The sequence below is a fragment of the Propithecus coquereli genome, unplaced genomic scaffold, assembly GCF_000956105.1.
Source record: "Propithecus coquereli isolate 6110/MARCELLA unplaced genomic scaffold, Pcoq_1.0 Scaffold302, whole genome shotgun sequence".
Taxonomy (NCBI): domain Eukaryota; kingdom Metazoa; phylum Chordata; class Mammalia; order Primates; family Indriidae; genus Propithecus; species Propithecus coquereli.
The window spans coordinates 2304139-2326226 of record NW_012148642.1 but is presented as its reverse complement, the minus strand read 5'-3'; the positions used below and the strand labels follow the sequence as shown (position 1 = coordinate 2326226).

Here is a 22088-nt window from a genome sequence, read left to right as displayed (position 1 = left end):
TAGGATTGTGGGCAATTTACTTTAACCTCTTTGAGCTTGTTTCCTTGCCTAGAAAATGAGGATAATGTCTATCTGTAAGAGTTGCAAAGAATAGAGATAGTGCATGTAAAGTTCCTGGCACATAATAGGCACTTAATGAATGGCAGAATAAATTCTAGTTTAAATTATAGGAATTCAATGAATACAGACACCAGGAGCCTTTTAATTTGGAGCAAAGAGAATTAAACATCTAAACAGAATAAGAAGTGCATCTCTGTGTCTGAACATGTTTCATCACATTCATAATGATAATTCCAAGGGATCAGAACGGATTCAACTGGAGTGAGAGCATCATTTGGTGGAAGAAATGTGTGTTTGGGGGTCAGACATATCTGGTTCAAATCCCAGCAGCACTACTTACAAGCCTTGCACCACTTGGCAGTTGGTTTTCTGAGACTCAATTTTCTCATCTGCTAAATGGGAATAATGACGGTCGTCACAAGGATTAAATGTAGGCCCCTGGTCTTTAGCAGGTGCCATTCCCCTTTTGTCCTCTACTCTGTGTCAGAAGGCAGGGGATGCTATGGTGTCTTCTTATTAAATTTCGGTCGAGAAAAATGAAAACGTTTTAAGTACGGCGTTGAAATGGGTACACGTGGACTATTTTTATTCTTCAGCAGTGTGTAACTCACGCGGACATTTCTAAAAACATCTGCATTCATCGCAGTTCTAAAGTACCATAGCCAGCATGCAGGAAGCACTCGATAAATGCTTGCTGCAAACTGAATACATGAAAGGAGTGATAACCCAACTCTAAAAACAAGCCACTTCCAAGGGCATAAGGAGTACAGTCTTTCCTTGAAGTAATTAATTCTAAACTGAGAAAAAAACTGGAATTGAAAAAGCAGGAACATACTTTTCTCCTAGTCAATAATAAACAAGAAAGGTTAAGTGTGAGGGGTCTGCATCGCTCTGCATGTAGGTTTCTCAGGTTTGGTTGGAACAGGCATATTTTGAGTTAGCAGAAATTCATTTAGCCTTCCTGACTTAGGAAATAAATGTATGTCCCCCTACAACTCTCACATGCTCCACTCTGCCTGAGACACGCATGTTCTCACACGCTCCACAAGACACCAGATGTGTAGCAAGAGAGCAAGGTTCTGTCGCCTAGCCCAGTCATGGACACCCCCATCACCACGATGAAGGTAACTTGGGCTGACGGTGACGTATCCCAACAACACACGGCTCAGCTCCAGCAGGGGGTCCTCGGCTCAGCTCCAGCAGGGGGTCCTCTAGCGAGGCAGGAACAAAGGCACAGGGCACTGCCATGCTGAGGGGTCATTCCTGCCCCACCCCAGATCCACCTTTGGCCTCTGGAACCACTCGGGGACTCCGTTCTGTCTATGTGGGTCTCAAAGGAGCCTCGCTACATGCCAAGGTTCAGCCACCTGGATGAGCCCACCATTACCTGGTGGCCTGATCATCCCTGTATGCCCAGGACAGGAGTGACCAACAGCCACTTATGAGCAGGGCAGGCAGCTGCCACAGCCTTTTGTACCCAGACATTAAAATAGAAAAGGAGCTGTCACGTGAGAAATGTCCTGCAAAACTGCTGAAGCCACAGTATTTATCTGCCTCAGATAACAGCTAAAATATAAAATACACAGGCTCACTGCATGTTATATGGCCCGCTAATGTTTACCAGCATTTTTCCCAGCTAGCTGCTCCTAAATACGCTCTTGCCTCTGGCTGCAAGCTTCGCCATTTTGTCAAGAAAACAAAACGCTTGTCTGTAGCTCAGTGCATGGACTTCACTCACAAACACCATCTCCATGAAAACCTAATGAAAAAGTAATAAAAGTGAAATATAGTTTATTAATATTCATACTGTCTCCCACTGCCAGCAGCCATATGTGCTCTATCATTAGAGGAGGAGGTTGCTTGTAGCCCGGTTCTCAGGGAGCCTCGGTCCTCCTCATCAAAGTGACCCTCACAGCAGGCAGCTCAGGATATAGGGTGAGGCCTAAAGAGAACTGCATGACCATTAAGTGGCCTGGAGACACCTTTCATCACCAACTAGCTGGACAGCCTTGCGGGGTTCACCACCCCACCTCCTGGGGCCACCACAACTCTGACCTGGGGCTGAGAATGCCAACCCAATCGCCTGATGTCAGTGCTGCATGGGGGAAAAAAACTGTACTCTTGACATAGAAATGAACATATTTGAGCTTGAGGACATTAAACAGTTTTTCAAGAGGCCAAAGGAAAGCAAAGAGTCAGAACAAATTGGAATGATTTACAGGACAAATGTTAATAGTTCATTAAAACCAATACAAACTTCCGGGAAGAGAAAGAACATATACTCAAGAGAAAAATCCAGGAAAGGGAGATTTACAAAGAGTCACAAAATATACCCTGCAAAAGATGTTTTGGACAAATTACCCAAAATTATGGAAGAAGCATGACTGGGGAATAAAATGGCCACAAAAACAGAGTTTAATGAGATCCTGTCCCACAGCTCAACTCTGACCACAGTGATTCTGTCTAATTTCCTCACTGGCTTCTCCTCCAGGGAAGCGCCTCGTTCTGACTCACCAGGGCTCCCTGCCTTGCTTTTAATAGGTGCCCAGTGAGAGTTTCTTGAACGAAGGGGCAAAGAAAAGTAATAACAAATCAGCACTTGGGTAAGAGCAGACATAACACGAATGTTTAGGACTTAGGGGAACTGGCCAGAGGAGGAAAAGTGTGCTGGAGATGAAAAGCAGGAAACCGAGGCAAAAAGAAGGTAGCTGGAAAGCCATTGATAATGTGATGTTTGTTGAACTTTGGCTGCTTTCTTGGTAATAGGGAGGAAAAAGCAAATACGTAAACACACAAGTGGTAACATGCACATTTCTTTCTTATATAAAGGCCTGTGAGAATGAGATATAATTACCTACGTGGCAATCTAGGAGTGGGAAGAGAAAAATGCAGTCTTTTCTGGTGAGAGAAGATAATTGATGATAAAACCAAACCAAGCCCAGGTATTCTGCACTTCCACTAAATAGTGGCACAAAGAAAGGGACACGAAGGAAGGGAGGGTGAAAAAGGGTAGAGGGAAGAGCCGAGCGGAGACCAAAGGAATACTTGCATCTCCCTGGAGTGGACACGCTACAGGGGACACATTTCATAGCATTTCTTAACCAGAGAGGTTGCTGCTTCTGTGCATTTCCATAGGCCAGGTACTGATTTCATTAATCCTCAAACTTTTATAAGACAGTGTTACCATCTCCGGTAGGGATCAGAAAGCAGGGGTGCATGAAGGTTAAGTAACTTGCCCAAGGACGCATAGACAGTAAGTTCTAGAACTGAAATTTTATTAAATACTTAAAAGTTTGCCAACTCTGAAAACCAACTATATCATATACTTTAGGAATACTAAAATATCATAAACAAAATCTTTTCTTTCCAGAGATCTGTCCTCCTTATAAGACAGAGAGAGTGCCACACCAGAGGCTGGCCTGGCTCTGGTAATTCCTGGCTCACTGTACACACTACACCTGTTCTTCAGGTAATACTGCGTCATCAGGGCCATGCCACACGGGTGCCCAGGGGCAAAGAGAACTAGGATAAAGCTGTTCCTTTTCTTCCCAAGTCAAGGAAAAAACACCCAAAATATTATACTCACCCTAGAGTCAGAAAAGTATAAATCATCCTCCACAATTTGCTTTTATAAGGATTTTTAAAGTCAGCTCCTACAGTTACTACACAAACACAGCTCTCAAAGATACTTGTATTCTAGCTGGCACTTCTAACAATTCTAGAAATGTACAAATAAACCAAAAAGGGCCTAAATGTCAGCTCCCAGTAAAATCTCACCCTATTCCAACTTCTCAGGCTGAAAAAAGTCCTTTTTTCTTTTTAATTTATTAACTGGGTGCAGTTGGTATGCACCTATAGTCCCACCTACTCGGGAGGCTGAGGTGAGAGGATTGCTTGAGCCCAGGAGTTCAAGGCCAGCTTGGACCATATACCAAGACCCTTGACTCTTAAAAAATTTTATTGAGGTGGAATTCACATACAGAAAATTAGTGGTTTTAAAATTAACAACTCAGTGGCATTTAGTACATTCATAATGTGTATAAACTACCACCTCTACCTAGTTCTAAAACATTTCATCACTTGGAAGTAAAATCCCTTATTCATTAAGCAGTTTCTCTCCACTCTCCCTTCCTCCCAGTCCTTGGCAACCAAGGATCTGCATTCCATCTTTATGGATTTATCTATTGTGGGTTATTCGTATAAAGAGTATCATACAATATGCGACTTTTTGTGTCTGGCTTCTTTCACTTAGCATGGTGATTTGGATGTATACCCATTGTAGCATATGTCAGTATATCATTCCTTTTTATGGCCAAATAATATTCCACTGCACGGCTATACCACAACCTGCTTATACAGTCATCCGCTGATGGACATTTGGGCTGTTTCCACCTTCAGTTGTTGTGAACAGCATGTGCTGTGGACATGCATGCACAAGTATTTGTTTGAGGCCCTGTTTTCACTTCCAGGGTAAATGCCTAGGAATGGAACTGTGGGGATCACAGGGTAATTCTACGCTTAACTTTTTGAGGAACTGCCAAATCGTTTTCCACAATGGCTATGCCATTTTACATTCCCACTAGCAATGTGTGAGGATTTCTAAAGAAGTTATTTTAAATATAATTCATGAAAAAAAATTCCTGAAATGATTTTCATTAATGTTGACCTTTGCAGCTCATGAAAGGCTTAGGGGATTTACCTAACAGCCTTCCTTTGATAGGCCTTGTGAAATCTCTAATCCTCAACACCTCCTATCCACCACCCCCACCAAGCACAGAGGATATGTTAATCACCAGAACAGACACCCAATCTAGCCGGCTGCCCAGGACTGACACCCAGGCCACAGTTATAAAACAAAATGTTACATCCGAAAGTTCCGTCAAATGCAAGGAGGCATATACTACAAATTTCAAATGCAGCAAGAATTTATAGCAGAGAGGAGAGATGAATGGAGAGCAGAGAGACCAGAGAAAGATGAACAGAAAAATGAAGCCCGAGTAAGACCCTGAAGGATGGTATAATAAATAAGAGAACAACGGGATCTGAATGGCCTGCCTTAGCGAGGGGGTGGCCCCACCGGCCCTGGCACACATGGTGGCTTGGGCAGCAAGAACCCTGAGCAGAGTGTTTGGGGGGGCACTGACAAGTGGGACCCGCCATCCCCCCACCAGCACAGGGCAGTATCTCATTTCCCCAGGGCTGCGGGGAGCACACCTCCTGCGTAGGATCTCCCCTCCTACCTGCTAGGAAAGGCAATGCTGTCATGTTTCGTTAGAAATGTTCAATTTCTGTGGCAAAACAAACCCAGCAACTCCCATGCTGTGCAGGCAAAATTGAAAGTATTTAAGTGTGGTGAATCTTGCTTGCAGAGGGAGAGGGGATAACACGAATATGTACAAGGCCCCTCCCCACTTCCTCTACAACCTGGAGAACTGAGCCCCGCATGCCTTCCTTCCCCAGCCTCCCACACGGCAAGAGGTTAAATTTTGTCCAGGGGAAGTTTTACCGAAGAGCAGGTGAGCGTGAGCACCTCAGGTGCTCCCGCCATTGGGAGGCAGGGCCAGGCCCGCAGTGAGGAGGGGGCTGGGATGGGCCCTGCTGCACCAGGCGCAAGGTGGCCTTTCCCACGGCAGAACCCCTCACTCTTTCCCTTCAGAGATTTACATTCCCATGCCTCGGCTCTTGGGGCCGCAGCTGACACAGGTCTGCAGGCATCACAGCATTGGGCAGCAGTCTGTGCACACCAGAAGTGTGCGGCGTGAACGCACAGACCTGTGCCACGTAGGCACGCCCTGGAAAACACACATGCTTCCTGGGCTGCGGCCCACATGGTCTCTGTCTTGGGCACTGACTGGTTAATTTCAGAGCGGAGGCAAGTGCTGCTCTGTCCAGTGGCACCAACGACATTATCATTGCCTCAGACGTAACTGAGCAATAATGCAGATCCACACAATGTCCGCGCAGAACCAAGCACGCGGTGCCCAACGTGACAGGAAAACAAATACTCAGCGGCATTCTCTAGAGGACAGGACACCCGTTTGTGTGAGATGGGGGAGGGGAGAGTACCAACACAAGACTGCTTAAATCAAACGCATTCCTGAGGTTGCAGGGGCCAGGCCTTTCTCGGGGAGCTGGAGGCTGTCCCCCTCCGCACCCCATAGCCTGGGGACCCTCAACATCCCTGTTTCCTGCAACAGGGCAAGAATCATCTGGACAGAGGCTGTACTATTGTTTTGGTCACCGACACGTGGATGACCCAGGGCCAGGCACTGACCACACAGTACCCTTCAAGAAGGGGACAAAAAGGCTGCAAGAGCTACCCTGAGTGAGCATGATGGTCACATAAAGCCATGTTCCTGGAAACACTCAGAAAATGTGAGTCACCGTCATAACCAAAGGCCTGGTCACATACAAACTCTTCTGTTTAGTTCAAAGAGAGAGCTATGCACCGAGTTTTTAAATGGGTATTTCCTGTGTGTACACATGCACTTTATTTTCTGGAAATCTGCATGTTTACAGTTAACCCTCCCACTGCAGTCAGCCTTTAAGTGACCTTTTTTCTCCTCAGTTCATCTCTCTCATGAGACCATGACAGAATCCCCCTCTGGGTTCCACGGGGGCATCGGCTCCTTTCTCTGGGGCCTTCACCCTCCTGAGGCTCTCGCCCAAACGGGGTGTGCCCGGGAGTCGTTCTCTCTCCAGGGAAGATGGAGGAACATCCCCCAAACCCAGGACACCCTTCTCTCTCTTCATGTCCCCTCAGTGTCTGCAGAGCCGTGCACATACTAGGCGTGCACACAGTAGGCATGTACACAATAGGTGTGTACACAGTAGGTGTGCAAGGCCACCCGCTGAATGAACCTCACAAAGCCGAGCGATGAGGTGAAGGAAGAGACAGGCCTTTCTATACGGACCGTGGCGTGGAATGGAAACAGGAAAAGCTGGAAAAATTAAAAATGGCACATTTCTCAGAGAATATCTATCCTCAATCTCACTGTTGCAGCCAGCACCGGCACCATCCTAATTTGGATCTGCTCGGCCTCAAATTGAGAGATGCACGAACATGTTTCCTGCGGGGGCAGCCCTGACTTACGAAGGTGAAGCGCTCAGCCGGCGACACGCTGAGGGCCGAGGCTTCTCGCTGTGTCCCCAGGGGCTACCTCTGGCTGTGTCCGGGGATCTCCCACCTATGGCTGAGGTGTCCACCTGGATTAGTCCGAGAACTTTGGGAACACCAACAGGTAGCGGGGGAGAAGAAAAAGGAGAAGCCAGGCGTAGGGAGGTCACGGTCAGACAGAGTAACGCTCTATAGTCTCGGCCACGTGCAAGACGCGGAGAGGCTGTGAAGCTGAACACGATGCTTCGAACTTGACAAAGATGTTCACGGTTCCCAAAGCCCTCACCTGGATGTCGCCTCTCTTACCCAGTGGCCTGCGGAAATGCCTTGTCAGAGGGGGAGAGGCTTATTATCCCGAGTCACACAGCTGGCGGGACGCCGAGACCCCAGGCTCCGTCCCACTTCCCTAGACACGCTGAGGGCGGCAGGTCATTTACGCTCACTGAACGAGGTTGATAACATCGGCCTTGGTTCTCTCACAGGGTCTGAGAGCCAGACCCTGGCCCCAAGAAGTGTGTAATTTCTTTGCTGATCAAATGGTTGAATGAATGACTGACGAGACAGATTCCTTCAATGCCAAATATTTAGAGGCGGGATGCATCTCGTCTGGTTGTGGTGAATTTGGCACTTGAGTTTCCCACAGAGTGAGCTGGGGCTGGATTTGGAGGCTGGGGGTGGGGTGGGAGCGGGGGCGGGAGGACAGGGAAGGCGTCCTGAGCCGAGGGTGCCACGCGGGCTGGGACGGCTGGTGAGCAAGTCGGGCTGGTGCAGACGCCGCGTGCGGAGAGGTGGCAGAGGGGCAGGCTGGGGCCACCCGACAGGACTTGGAATCCCAGAATTTCCAATCCCAGGTCAGGATCCGGATGTGGGAGCTAGAGTAGGGAACAGAGGACCCAGCAGAGACTCAAGGAACAAGCTTTAGGCCATGGCTTCTGGGAAAGGAAAGGGAAAGTCTGAGAGCAAAGAAGGACACTGCAGCGCAGCCCGAGGGGCCGGGGCGGGGCGGGGTGGCAACAGGGTGGGTAGCCCTGAGCTCAGCCCTGCAGACTCACGGTCCCTGAAAACCCACATCTTGAACTGGCTCCTCCGAGCCACAGAAGACACCGTGGGAGGACATTTACATGCTGTCGACCCTCTTACTTCTTCCAAAAAACAAGTGAAAGCCCCTGTCTGTGGGGAAGGAAGGAAGGAACCTGGCTCCGGGCTGGCATGTGGCCTTGGGCCGCAGCCCAGTCACTGGGGGCTGTAGCCCAGGTTGAGCTGCTGGGATCACTCCAGGGCACGGCCCCTCTCCGAGGCCCAGCACTTAGAACGACCACAAGGTAACCCATTACACCCGAGATGGCAAGCAGGTGTTGTCTCTCCAGGGGGATGGGGGGGACAAAAGACCTTTCCTGCAAAACCAGCTACTTCTCTGTAGGAAGGATGAACATTCCCTCAGGTGAGAGGCTTGCCACAGGGAAAACTACCGTAGGGAAAACCATACTGTGTCACACGTGGGTGTGCCAGCCATGACCGTGACAATGTAAGAACCAAGGGGAGGAGCCCTGGGCGGGTGAGGCTGGAAGAACAAATTCCACTAATACTTAATCTTCTTTCTGGACTTCCAGAGTCCTGGCACGCCAGCAGTAACAGTTTGTCACTTCTGTCTCTGGTGGTCACTGTCCTTAACTTTTGGAGGACAAGTCCACGAACTAGACACGAAACAGCACATAAAATAAAGAAACCGCATGGTATCAATGCTTCTGTCACCAGCAGCTGTTTATTCCCCAGAGCTGTTTTCATAGGTTCCCCCGTCCGGCCGTTTCCAGAAATGACTGTTACCCTCCTGGCCATCCTGTGACAGGATGAACAAAGATATCTCTTTTACCCAAACACAACACAACAAAACAAAAACAGGAAGGAAAATTAGGCACAGTAAGGCTTAAGGGTTTAACATTATCAACAATTTCCTTAGAGGCCTTTAGGGGTAAATAGATTTAAATTTCTTATTTTAAAAATATTTTAAAGTTGAATTTTATTTTTTTTAATGTAAAAGTCTGTGAGTTTTAGCCCAGGTATAGATTTGTGTCAACACCACCACATTTAGGACACAGAACAGTTCCATCACCCTAAAACCTCTCTGCTGCTGCCCAGGGTGAACGTTTGACTTTCACAAGTGAGACCATCATCTGACTCTCTTGGTGCCAGATCTGTTTATATTCTGGGGGTTCACACTTAGTGCATTTTTATTTGCAAATATAAGTTCGAATTTACAAAAAGAAGAGGACTAGAAAGCCTTTACTGGAGGTCAGAGGATGACAAAGAAGTGGCACCAACAGTTTGTTCGTCGTGTTCTGCCAAATAACTTTTATTTTATGGCCAACATCTACGTACACGAGGCTGCAGCAGGAGATGACGATTCCCCAGTCATGAGAATTAGGACTAGGAAGGGGCTCCGACTGCAGGAACACCATGGGCCAGTCTACCTGCTACACATTCCCCATACACACGCCAACACACGCACAGACCACACACACCACACAAGCCAACACACACACCACACCCAACACATACACCAACACACACCAACACACCCCAGACACCCCATATACACACGCCAACACACATAGACCACACACACTGAGACACACATACAGATCACACATATACCACACACCCCACACACCGACATTACACCCAACATACACACCTCTCAAACACACATACTCCACACAAACACACACATACACCAACACACACCCAACACAGGCACCCCGCCCCCACCCAAACACACAGACGGTGCCCTCAGGGGAGCCTCTGAACAGGGTCTGTGGCACAACTCCAGTCCTGGCCCTTTGACCCTTATGACGTCAGTGGTGATGGGCGTGGGTGCAGGAAGTACTGGCAGGTGTCCGAGTCTCACTGCCCGAGGCATCCTGGCACCCACTGCCCCATGCTCCCGAGGCCCCTGTGCCCAGGCTGCAGGCCACAGGACTCCAGCGTCACTTCAGGGACACCCGCAGCAGCAGCAGCGAGTCAAGAACGGTGCACCTGCCTCCTTACCACACCGTCCAAGTCTGTCCCCCTTCCTCCCGACTCAGGAAGAGACTTCGCTCCTCCCCCAGGTGCTACCCCTCTGTTGGTGCACTGGGCATTGCCCCTTCCTGACACCAGAGGAGACCTACCACCTTCACCGCCAACACCCAGGCACTTGTTCCTGCAGCACCTGTGGAGTGATATGTCCCATCAGACACATCACCGGAAGAGGAAGGAGGCACAGCTCCAAGGAGCCTGGGAATAGTGGGGATGTTGGGCTTACAGACGGTGGATGATGATACCAGGCCAGAAAAAATACATGCTGTAATGCACGCGTGTACCCTGGGCAGGGAGCAGGGGAGAGTGTGACAGTTATTGATGGCACGGCTGCTACGTGCCAGGCGTGGTGCGGGCCCATCACATGTGTGTGGCTATCACACTCAGTCCTTGTGACGACCTCACCAACTGCTCGTGGTTTTCCCTCTTAAGAGAAAAGAACAATGAGCCTCAGAGAGGCTTGGGAACTTGCTTAGAGTCACACAGCTATCAAGTAGCAGATCCAGGATTCAAACCCAGGTCTGTCTGCCACAGTGTAGTCATGATGATAAAAATAACGACAATGATGACAGCAGTAGTAGGCACAAAAACAGCAGCTAACACTGAGTGCTGACTATGTGCCAGGCACGTACCGAGCGCTTATGATTAGCCTATTCTCTCCAGGAAAGCTTTGTTCATCCGGCTCATACGTACGAAGACAAAGGTACAGGAATATGACCAGCATGTCCGCAAAGCCTCGAAAACCAGAAAAGCAGATTAGAGGTTACTCAGCCCAGAGGATGACACCGTCTTTATATCCTCAAGGTTATACAGTCAGGTCTTGCTGTGTTCGGTCCCTGCTTTGCGCCGGGGAAGTCATTTCTAATTCTCTGAAAGGTATAATGGGACAAGACAGATGTTGGCCGATTTCAGGGAACTGATCTATTAGAAGCTGAGTCAGCTGTCTTCAAGCTTTAAATTTAAATCTTACAGGTGGAAAGACAAAATGGGAATAAACATTTTTGGTGAGAGGTGTGTGATTCGCAAGAGGCTGATGGTGGGGCCCCCGCTGAGCCAGGGCTCAGAGCCACCGGATGCTGTGAGCCCGATACGTAGCCAGCAGTGACCGTGCCTGCGAGAGGAGACAAGAAACCGGGCACGCGAGAGCCTCTGGGTGTGATGGCGTGAGCTGAGTGGTAAAGCGTGAGGCCACTGATATCATTCATTTGGTCAGTTAGTCATTCATTCATCCCACAGATGAGCCTTGGGGAACGGTGTGTGCAACATCTATTAAGACGAGGCAAAAGGCAAAAGGCATGAGGCAAGAAGAGTAACTGACCGCCACCTGCCTCCACCGTGCTGCGACAACCTTGTGTTTCCGGCACGCAGGCCCCTCCTCTCTCGGGTGTTCTATCTCAGAGCCCGACCTGACCCCACCTCTAGCTGGTGGGTGGCCAGCTCACACGGGAGGGTGGCGTGGAGGCAAGAGTCATGTCCAGCTTCAGATCCCAACTCCCCCCAAAACAAAGTTTAGAGCTCTACTCTGAATTCTTAGCTTACAGTTCTTATATTTGCCTAAAAAGGCATTTTCCTGTTATTCCCTTCCCATTTATAAATGCCACACATGTGATTGCTGGAGAGGACAAAGAGTGACGCCCCAGGCACCCTGCTGTTGGTCACACAGCCCTGATTCAGCTGCACTGTGGGCCCAGGTCTGTGCACGGGGCATCACTTTGCTTTTCTGCTTCAGAGCTGCCTCCGACCCTGCTCAAGCCCACTCAGTCCTGGCACAAGTTCAGCCCAAACAAAGGCACAGGGGAGGCAATGCCCTCAAGGACAGCCCTCAACCACGGGGACCAGAGCCCCAGCCTCCTGCCCTCCCCAGCATGGTCCTGGGAGGCCTGGCAGGCCCCCCAGAGGCGGATGGAGTCCCGCTGCCCACAGCAGCCCGAGGCGGCGCTCACTCCTCTTGGTCTCATTCTTCCTCTTCCCTTATTCCTGCTTCCTGAGATCATCTCCCATGTAGCCCACCTGCACCCAAGCCCTTGCTTTTGGAGAAGTCCAAAGTAAGATGACTGCTTTCATAACATCACCATCTCAACCTCTGCCCAGGAGGCCCCCAGCCCCAGGAGCCCTGGGGCTTGCCTCGGTCACCCTTATTAAGACCCTGCAGGAGCCAGCAGCCTGTGGGGGCAGAGAGGAGAAAGGCGGCTCCTGAGTTGGCTTAGCAAGGCTGTGGTTGGGAGCCTGGCAAGGGAGAGGGAGGGCACCCTGTCTGCACTGGCTGTGACACAGGGACCTCCTGCCATGGGGCGGCACCTAGGACTTCCAACAGGCAAAGCGACTCAAGGTGGTGACACACACTCTGCCTTCTCAGTGTGATGAGAGGTGTTCACGCAATGGAGAGCAGGGTGGGCCAGGATGGTGGGACGGCTCCATCACGGACGGGGGCAGACACTGCACATCCAAGGGCACTTCCACTCGCATCTTGAAATCTCAGTACGAAACATAGCATATGGACGTCGTCAGAATTCAAAAAATTACCTGTTTGATGCACAAGTGAGGATTATAGCTCCAGACCCAGCTGTGGCTACAGGGAGAGTTCAGTAGCTCTTTAGCAATAAGTGCTCTATCTACTATAAATCACCCAAAAAGTGACATACATTCACGTCTCCTCCGCTGTTTCCTGCTTTCTCACTCCTCCTAACCGCCCACTCCTTGCCAGCTCACCAACCCGCAAAACCTCTCCTCTTTCTGGATCTCTGCTCTTGCCGCCGCTGGGGCATAAGGGTCTGACCACAAGTAATCTAGCAAATGGCCCCCACAGAGGGGCTGCCAGGACAAAGGTGCTGTCATTGGTGGCCTCATCCTCCAAACTCGACAGGGTACACGGTGCACAACTATGGGCTGAGACTGGAGCCCAAGCCATCAAAAGCAATAGTTCTCAAAGGATAAAATAATAATAATAATAATAATTAAGAGGGAAGAAACTTTTGGAGGTGACAGTTTATGGCGTAGATTGTGGTGGTTTCAAGAGTGTACGCTTACCCCCAAACTCATCAAGTCGTAGACATTAAACATGTACAGCTTTTTGTAGGTCCATCATACCTCAATAAAGTGATTTAAAAAAAATAATTTGCTGCAGAGCTTGTCCAAGTGCATGTTGCCTGGCTCCATCCCCAGAATCTGTTCATTTGGTTTGTTTTGCGGCCCAGGAATCTCCATTTTTAACAAGCACCCAGGGAGACTCTGGGGTGGGACAGTCCTTGGACCCCACTTTGAAAACTACTGTCTTTACTTCGAGCCCAAGAGTAGTTCCAGCCTGACCGTCCTCAGGCTGCGGACATGTAGCTGGCAGCTCCACAGCAAGGCAGAAAACTGGGCCAAGTTTCCAGGGCATGAACACAGCTTCTGCACCTGGGCCCTCAGTCTCTGGGGACGCTCAGGTAGGCTCACGTGATCTGAGGAGTGTGTTTAATATAGTTTAATGTCTTTGAATGTGCATGTGTGTCCTTGCATGTACATGCATGCTTACTGCATGTGTCTGTGTGTCCCCCTCCACATGGTGGTTATCTGTGTATGGAGGGTCAAGTGTCAGCTTCTCTGTCACCAAGGTCCTCACAGCACACCCATGTCTGCATGTCACGTACGGGCTTAAACTGTGTTACCTAGGATTCAGAGACAGGGGAAATTTAATACACCGTTGGTAGGAATGTAAATTAGTGCAAACTCTATGGAAAATGGTATGGGGATTTCTCGAAGAGCTAAAAATAGAACTACCCTATGACCAGCAATCCCACTACTGGGTATCTACCCAAAGGAAAAGAAAGCAATACATTAAAAAGATGCATGCACTCATGTGTTTATCGCAGCACCGTTCACAATAGCAAAGATAAGGAACCCATACAAGTGTCCATCAGCAGAGGACTGGCTAATGGAAATGTGGTATATGTACACAACAGGATACTATTCAGCCATAAAAAATGAAATCTTGTCTTTTGCAGCAACATGGACGGAAGTGGAGGCCGTTATCTTAAGTGAAATAATTCAGACACAGAAGACAAACACCGCACATTCTCACTCACAAGTGGAAGCTAAATAACGTGTGCCCATGGAAGCACAGTGTGGAACGACGGACAGTGGAGACTCGGAGGGGTGGGTGATAGGAGATTGCTTAGGGGGTACATGTGTGTTGCTGCAGGGATGTGGCACCGAAGGCCCTGACTTCACCTCCATGCAATATATCAGTGTAGCAAAATTGCAGTTGTACCCCATGAATATATACAAATAAAAAATAAATGGAAAAGAATTGTGTTACCCGAGTCTGTGTGTGTGTGTGTGTGTGTGTGTGTGTGTGTGTAGGGGGGAATGGCAGCACCTGGGCAGAGATTTACTCAAGTACACATAGAGCATCCCACTTTGATTATTTCCTACTTATTAATAATTATTAAAAGAAAACTTTAATTTCAAAGTATTTCATCACACAGCTGAAGGTCCCAGAGACGAGTAAGGGAAAACTGGAGATAACCTAAGAGCCCAGATAACTTATTGATTACTTCTCTTCAGAAAAGAAGCTGCAACCCTAAAAGCTTTCACATATGTATTTATAACGGTCTCCCTGGGCAAATGAGATTGTCAGTGGGTTGAATATTTCACTTAGTATCTTCAAGTGTGAACTAGAACCTTCTCCTGTTGTTTCTATTAGTAATGAAAGATAAATTAATTTTAAAAGTTCATGCCTGCAAGGCAGTTGCTTTCAGAGCTCCTCTTTTCAATCAAACCTCACTTCTAGTCAGTCACATTTTATATGCTACAATCTGCACGAGCCATGCAATTTTTGAAATGACTTATATTTATGGCTTTATAAAGCTATGCCCCTTTTTTACAGTGACTTCTATTTGCAGCCCAGAGTATGACATTTTGGAACATGCCCTGTTCTCTGTTGATGGGAAGATCAAGGAGGGTTCCCAGTTTGGGCTAATGAGGCCAAGGTCAGCCCAGAGGAGAGAAGCCTGCTCCCTGGCACAGCCTGAACCACCTCTGGCCAACCCTCTCGTAACATGGCCCTGGGGTCATAATGGCATCCAGAGGGAGGAGTGTGGACAGCTCATGGCGGACGTTCTGATGAATGTGACTCAGTGAACACAGCCAGCTGTGGGCAGGGCCAGGACTGGAGCTGGGTCTCTCATTTCCCTGTCCAGAGATTAGTACTTTACAGCAGTGGTGGGATTTGAAACCAGGTCCTAAGAGACCAGAGCTTCAGAACTGTGCCTTAGAGAGCACAAAGTTATTAGACAAAAGAAAGCAAAACAAACAAACAAAATCCAATTCCCTCCAAGTCAATTCTGCAATCAAAATATCAGAAAAGTTAAATGCACTAAGTGTCCACATTCATACCATGGGGGTGGGGGGATCCCCCATTACAATCTAGGGCCTCTTCCCTTTATTCCTGAATAACTACGATTGTCTCCTAGCCTCTGGCTCTTCCTACCACTTTTTTCCCCCATTCCAATTGCTTTATACCATCATTAATTTCATTAAATTACTTCTTTGTTGAAGCATTTACGATGGCTCCCAACACTGGCACTGTGACTAAATACAAGCCCCTCAAGCCTGTATTCAAAACTCTCCATAACCAGACCTCACTCACCTAACCATTATTTTCCAACACAGGCCTTTGACTCTGTCTAGGTGTCACTATCATTTCTCCCATCTTCCTTTATTTGTTCCAATCTTCGTTGACTCCAGCCCCAGGACCCCACCACCACACATTAAGACCTACCTCAAGATTCCTTCACTATAGCTCTTATTCTACAAACCCTATTAACCCACCTTGCAAAATCTTTCATTGACTTTGAATTTCTTGAACTGGTTTTGGTCATGATTGTTTCTCTAGAATTTGGCGCATAGGAGATTTACAATAAATACCTGTTGAATGACCACACATTCACAGTATCAAAACATCAGAATTACACTCTAAGCAGTTGGTTTGTGTCTTCCATCTGGAAGAGATGGTGACCTCCTCCAGATTAGAGATAACGCCTTACCTTCCGTCCTCTAAGCATGTATCTACCACAGGACACTCAGTGTGCACCCAATGAATGTTTCATGAATTCAAACATTTGAGTGTCTCAAAAAAAGTCTAGGCAAGAATACTTTGAATACCCTAGAGCAGAAACAAAAAATCTATATATTTTAATCACTAATTATTCTTTGCCTGAATGACATGGCTTTTTTTGTGTATTTTTCCTGAGAGCAGAGTTTAATATTTGGTCTTATTTTTAGTTTCCTGGTACTGCTAATAGTGGAAATACCCCAGCACCAATTTATGGCCTGCTCCAAAAACAAAAACAAATTCTGGCAGCGATGCGGAATTGAGTAAGGAAATGGCAGGGACTTCCAAGGTGAGGTAACATAAGTAAACAGGGTTACCCGCAACTCAGTTCCTTTGGGTGTGAATACCTGAAAGGTGACACCATTAAGGAAATCCCTTTCTCCCCTAGAGCAGTGATTCTCAAAGAGTGTTCCTGAGACCACCAGCACTGTTCACCTCCAGTTCCTGGAAGCCAGTCTCTGGGGTGCTAGGGGGGAGACTTTCTCCCAGGGTGCTCCCCTGGGGATCCTGGTGCAGCAGGCTTGGGATGGAGATTTGGGAACGCAGCAGAAATCTGTTCCGAAATCTGTTCTTAACAAGCTCTCCTGTGCACAATAAAGCTTGAGGACCAGCACAGCTGACAGTTAACTACATAACTGACCTTCAAGTTGGAAGGTCAAGTTGGAAGGGGATACCCCTGCACCAGACTCAAAAAAACTAAAAAAGCAGCCTTTGTTCCCTGAAAACACACCATCAAGCTTGCCTCGCAGAATACCAACAGCCACCTCAGCCAGGCAAATGCCTGATAGCTGGGAGAGCAGCTGGCTCTGGGGACACCACCTCCTTTTCCAAGTCCCCCAGGCCAAGGACAGCAATATCTCTTTGTATCACACTGGTTCTATGTCTCTAGACAGGATGGTGGGAGGAGACACTTAATACAGTCCCATTTAAAATGACGGAGGGACATATAAGTATTCTCCCCTTTGAAAGTGAGATGTCCCCAGTGGAAAATGTGCCCAGCTCAAATACAGGGAGCCCCTGGGGAAAAACATGCCCTGCAGGACAAAGGCCAAACCAACAGACCCTGCCAGAGGCTGGATCGTCAGCAAGTGGTGACTTCTCTCTCCTAGCTCAAACATGCAGACGTTCTCTCCAGATGCAGCTGAAAGCTTCTTCCTTCTCGGACTTGGGTCTTAACAATGGATAATTAAAGAGCTTTTCTTGTCCCCTTTCTCCTAATAAGAAGCCAAGCAATCTGGAAAATCAACTGGATAACTTGTGGCCTGGAGCTGGCTGTCCCGCACAGCTAGGGCCAGCAGAGACAGGGAGCCAAAGACTGCCCTTGAAAACTCGTGCTCACCTACACGGTGGCAAACCACCCCAGGGCTCAGACGAGGCCTGGGAGAAACAGCACACTGCCACCAGCTTGGAAATGAAGCCTCCTTTCAGGCAGAAGAGCCAGGCTGCCTTTCCTGTTGACAGTGCCCTTGAAACTAGAGCTGGGCGCAGGGAGGCTGACCATGAGGACCCGAAGGCCAAAGTGATCATGGAGACTGGGAAGAGGTCAACTAGCTTAGAATTTTAGGGAACGGTCACTGAAGGGGTAAAGAGCAGACTGGCACACCCCCAGGACCTTCAGAGGGGTGTGGTGGGTGCCCGGGCCTGATGGAGTGGAAGACAGAAGAGCGCGCCAGCCTGCAACACCCCTGTGGGCATCTAAGGCTCGATCTCACCCACAGACACTGGAGAGGACCACTGGGAGCCCCCAGCTCTCACTGGCAAACTTCTACCACAGCCCCCAGACTTCCTGAGCTAGGGTCCTCGATTTTGTGGCCTCGATCTCCCTAGCACCAGGCATGAAAGCAAAAACTGCAGAGTCCATCGGGGCTAGGGGAGTATCGGGAAGTATCGCATGGGCACAAGAAGGTGAGAATACAAAAGGGCTTAAGAATCCCAAATTCAGCTTACTTGATTCATCAGGTTTTGTTCTAAGGATGCACTGCCTTTTAAATATAGTCTTTAAAAGTCTTTTTACAAGTTGCCGTTTTACTAAACTTTAATAACACTGGTATCTGTTGACTAAACAGCAATTCAGATTAACTAAACAATAAAAGCCCAAATAGCCAAGTCAGGGGTGTTCACCCTAAATCCAGGCCAAGATCTAGAAAGACACAGCCTTTGGCATGCAACATTTGCAAACCTAAACAAAGTGACCACAGCAGCTTCCCATGTGTTGTGAGTGGAGAGCCCGCCACAGCACCGGCTACCCCTCAGGCAGGCTGCTAACCCGGGATGGCGCCACTAGAGCTGGCAGAGAAGGCCTGGGCACTCTCTGCAGAGAGCAGGTGCTGTCTGTACCTGGTGCCCAACTCCCCGTCCTTCTGTTCTGCACACAGGGGGGTATCTACCCTCTTCGGGGGCTCCAGCCCTGGGCTTACTTCTTCCCTCCATTGGCTCTGATGAGAAACACCTGGCTCCAGGCCAGCAGAGCGCCTCTTTAGAGCAGCAGGGAGGGACGGAGAGCAGACTGCCCCGGCTTAGGAGCCAGTGAGCAGTACATCCACCCCTTGCAGAGCCTAGTGGCAGAGCAGAGGCCAGTGGAGACTCTTCCTGAGATGGGAGCAGCACGCACGTCGGAATTCAGAGGGAAAGGAATTGCTGGGGCAGGGCAGGGTGAAGGGGCTAGCAAATTGCTGCTCTAACTCACGAAACATTTCCTAAAGGGAGGGGTGAGGGGAAGAGACAGGAGATAAAAGGAGACAGGGAGGAAGGTGAGTGGGCACCTGGGGACCGGTGTGGAGTGGCTCTCCCAGGGCCAGGGAAGGGGCCATGAGCCGGCAGGCTGAGGGATGGGATGGGAAGCATGGAGAGAGTGAGGAGATTTCCGACAGTTCTGTGGGCAGCCAGGCTGGGGCCAGCAACCAACGGAAGCCAAGCAGAGGGGAAGCCGGCCAAGGTGTGGGCGACAGGTCGGCTGTGTCCACGTGGCTCTAGCACACTTCCCAGCCTCTTCTCTGTGGCCTTGAGAGAAGCGTGGAGAAGGCACATCCACGATGGGAGCGTCAGGGCAGAAGGTCCCAGGCAGAAATGAGTCTTGGGATGGGAGCCTACATGTCAGCCCCTTAGATGTGTATGCGTTCTGTCTTCTCATGGTGGTTCCACTTTTGTTTCTTGCCAACTTCCGTTTTTGCTGGACTGTTTGTTAACTCAAACCTGACCCATCGCTATTTCCACAAAACCGACCCCTGCTTCCCATTTCTATTGACGCTGTCCAATGCACCTGCCACGGGCTGGCCACTGCATGAAGCACCTGAGCCGTGGCCCAGCATCGGATCACCCCAACAGGCCACGGGGCTGATGAGAGGATTTCCTACAGTTTATGGGTTAGGAAGTGAAGGCACAGAGAAATAAGGCCACTGGCCCAGGTCACACAGCTTAGTGAGCAGAGAGATCAGGTTCAACCTTGGATTTTCCTGACCCCACAGCCAGCACTCTCACCTCAGCCCCGTGAGAGCAACGGTTCCCCACCCCGACTGCACAGTGGGGTCCCCAGGAACGCTGCTAGAGACTCCAGATGGCAAAAGCCTTGTCTACAGCCCTGTAGCTACTAGCACTCTGCCTGGCACGTGCTGGAAGTGCAATAACTTCGGTTGAATGACTGAGCACGTGAATGAATGAGTACCTCATGCTTCCCTACCTGGGGCACCACAATTCCCCCACCATTGTGGCCCAAAGCCGGAAGTTGTCTCACCACTGGAGCAAGCCAACTGGCCCCAGACTGTAGTCTCTCCCTTCCTCCAGCCCTTTTCCACACCGATGTACAAGGAATTGTCTCAGAACGTCACTTTCATCCTGCTACCCTGTGTTCCAAGTTTCCAGGGCTTGCTCCAGGTTCAAGGGTATGTTCCTTTACCTGGTATTTAAGACACCTAACAACCTGGTCCCAAGCCATCCTTTCGATCACATCTCCCACTACTCACGTGTTCAGTCCTGGCAAGGCGGGTGTCCTCCCCATCTCTGCACGAGTCTCACACATTTCCACCAGTGTGACTGTGGATGCCACGTCCCTCTCTCCTCCGCCCGTCTGGACCCTACCTACCCACGAGGACCGAACTCCTCTGCTCAGGCTCTGCTCTGCTCTGCTCCCCGCTCCCAGGAGCCCTTCCAACCCTGAGCTTCTACACTATGAAACTTATTTGGCTCTGTTCTTATATGGCTCTTAATTGTCACTGCAAGGTGCACATGTCCTAATTTCCCAAATACATTAAGATCACTTGAGGGCAGCAGCTGCGGGCATCTAATTTTACCTGCCCACAGTGAGTAACACAGCACACTCCCGGTGAGTGCCGCTGGGCGTCCGGCAGCTCCCGTCTCGGTGCAAATGGTCTTACCTGTAGTATCTGGACTGCAAGTAGGTGGAGCACACAGCCTTGGACACGTGACTGGCTGAACCGAAGTCGATGACCTTCACTCTGTATGGCTGTCTGGATGGGTCGACCAGCATGATGTTCTCCGGTTTGAGGTCAGCATGGATAAGGCCCAGGCTTTTGAGTTTCATCAGGGCTGTGGCGACCTGCTGGAGGACCGGGCGAATGTATTTGAGGGGCAAGGGGCTAAACTTGTTCTGCTTCAGAAAGTCATAGAGGTTCTGCTCCAACATCTCAAAGACCAAGCACGTGTGGTTCTTGTGCTGGAAGCACTCGTAGGCCCGGACAAAGTTATAGTCGTCGGCACTCTCTGTGCTCAGCCGGGCCAGGATGCTAACTTCGATCTGACCCTGCCGGGCATAGGACGGGTGGTTCTTCAGGATCTTGATGGCCACAATTTCGTTGGTGCCCCGTTTCCAGCACTTGACCACTTGCCCAAATGTCCCTCGGCCCAGGAACTCTAGAACCTCATATGTGTTGGTCATGGAGCACAGCACTTCATGCTGGACCAGCTGATAGTCACCTTCACTGTTGGAGCCGCTGTTTTTGGAGGTGGCAGTTGACGTGGTGGCAGTGGCTACAGTGGCCCCACTTGCATTATTCTGAATCATGGGTGGATGCTCCTCGATGATCTGCACGCTGCTCGTGTTCTCAATCTCCTCACTCTTGCGCTTGAGTCCGCATTTTTGGTAAGTATCAAGAAGGCTCACAGTGCTTCGACGCATTAGGTTGTGTGGTCCGCCGAGGACCTGCCCGGTGACAGAAGTGCTGCTGGCTGATGTTACCACTATGTGCCCAGTGCTTCCTGGGAAGATGATGGTCTGCTCGTAAGGTAGGCTTGGGTTTGGGATTGGCAAGGAGGTGCTGACGGTTGTGGTGGCTGGCTGAGACGGTGGTATGTTCTTGCTCTGGCTGTACACTTTGCTGTGGGAGCCGTACCCAGTCATGTCCCAGTTGGAACTCGGCTCTACTTTCAGTTTCTTCACACTACAGAAGGCACTTGATTGAAGGGTGTGAGGGGAGAAAACTTGCACATGTGAGGCCATACCTACAAGAAAGGGAAAAGGAAAAATAGATGTTTGAGTCACCTTTGCAGGGACAAACTCAACAGACCCATTTCAGTTCTGATTGGTGGCTTGGGTCATACAGAATATTTTCCTCCCACTTCAGAACGAGCTTGGAAAAGTGAGTCTATTCCACCCAGAAGCACATCCTGGTCACTCGGTTTGTGGAACCAAGTGGTTCTAGTGTTCTGCCTGCCACCGTCAGATGGGTGGGAGACTCGCAGAGCAGAGCCGGGAACACAGTCAAGACTCAGATACAGAATTAGACTATC

General features: G+C 49.5%; 1 protein-coding gene across 4 annotated transcripts in view; it reads right to left on the bottom strand.

Annotated features, from left to right (window-relative positions):
• HIPK2 (homeodomain interacting protein kinase 2) overlaps positions 1–21798 on the bottom strand; it is a 126605-nt gene extending 104807 nt beyond the window's left edge. For all 4 annotated transcript variants that reach the window (XM_012649772.1, XM_012649773.1, XM_012649774.1 and 1 more), the window contains exon 1: positions 20717–21798. In XM_012649772.1, the coding sequence (XP_012505226.1) occupies positions 20717–21798 (1082 nt within the window). The remainder of the gene's footprint in view (positions 1–20716) is intronic.
• Between the last annotated feature and the right edge of the window lie 290 nt (positions 21799–22088).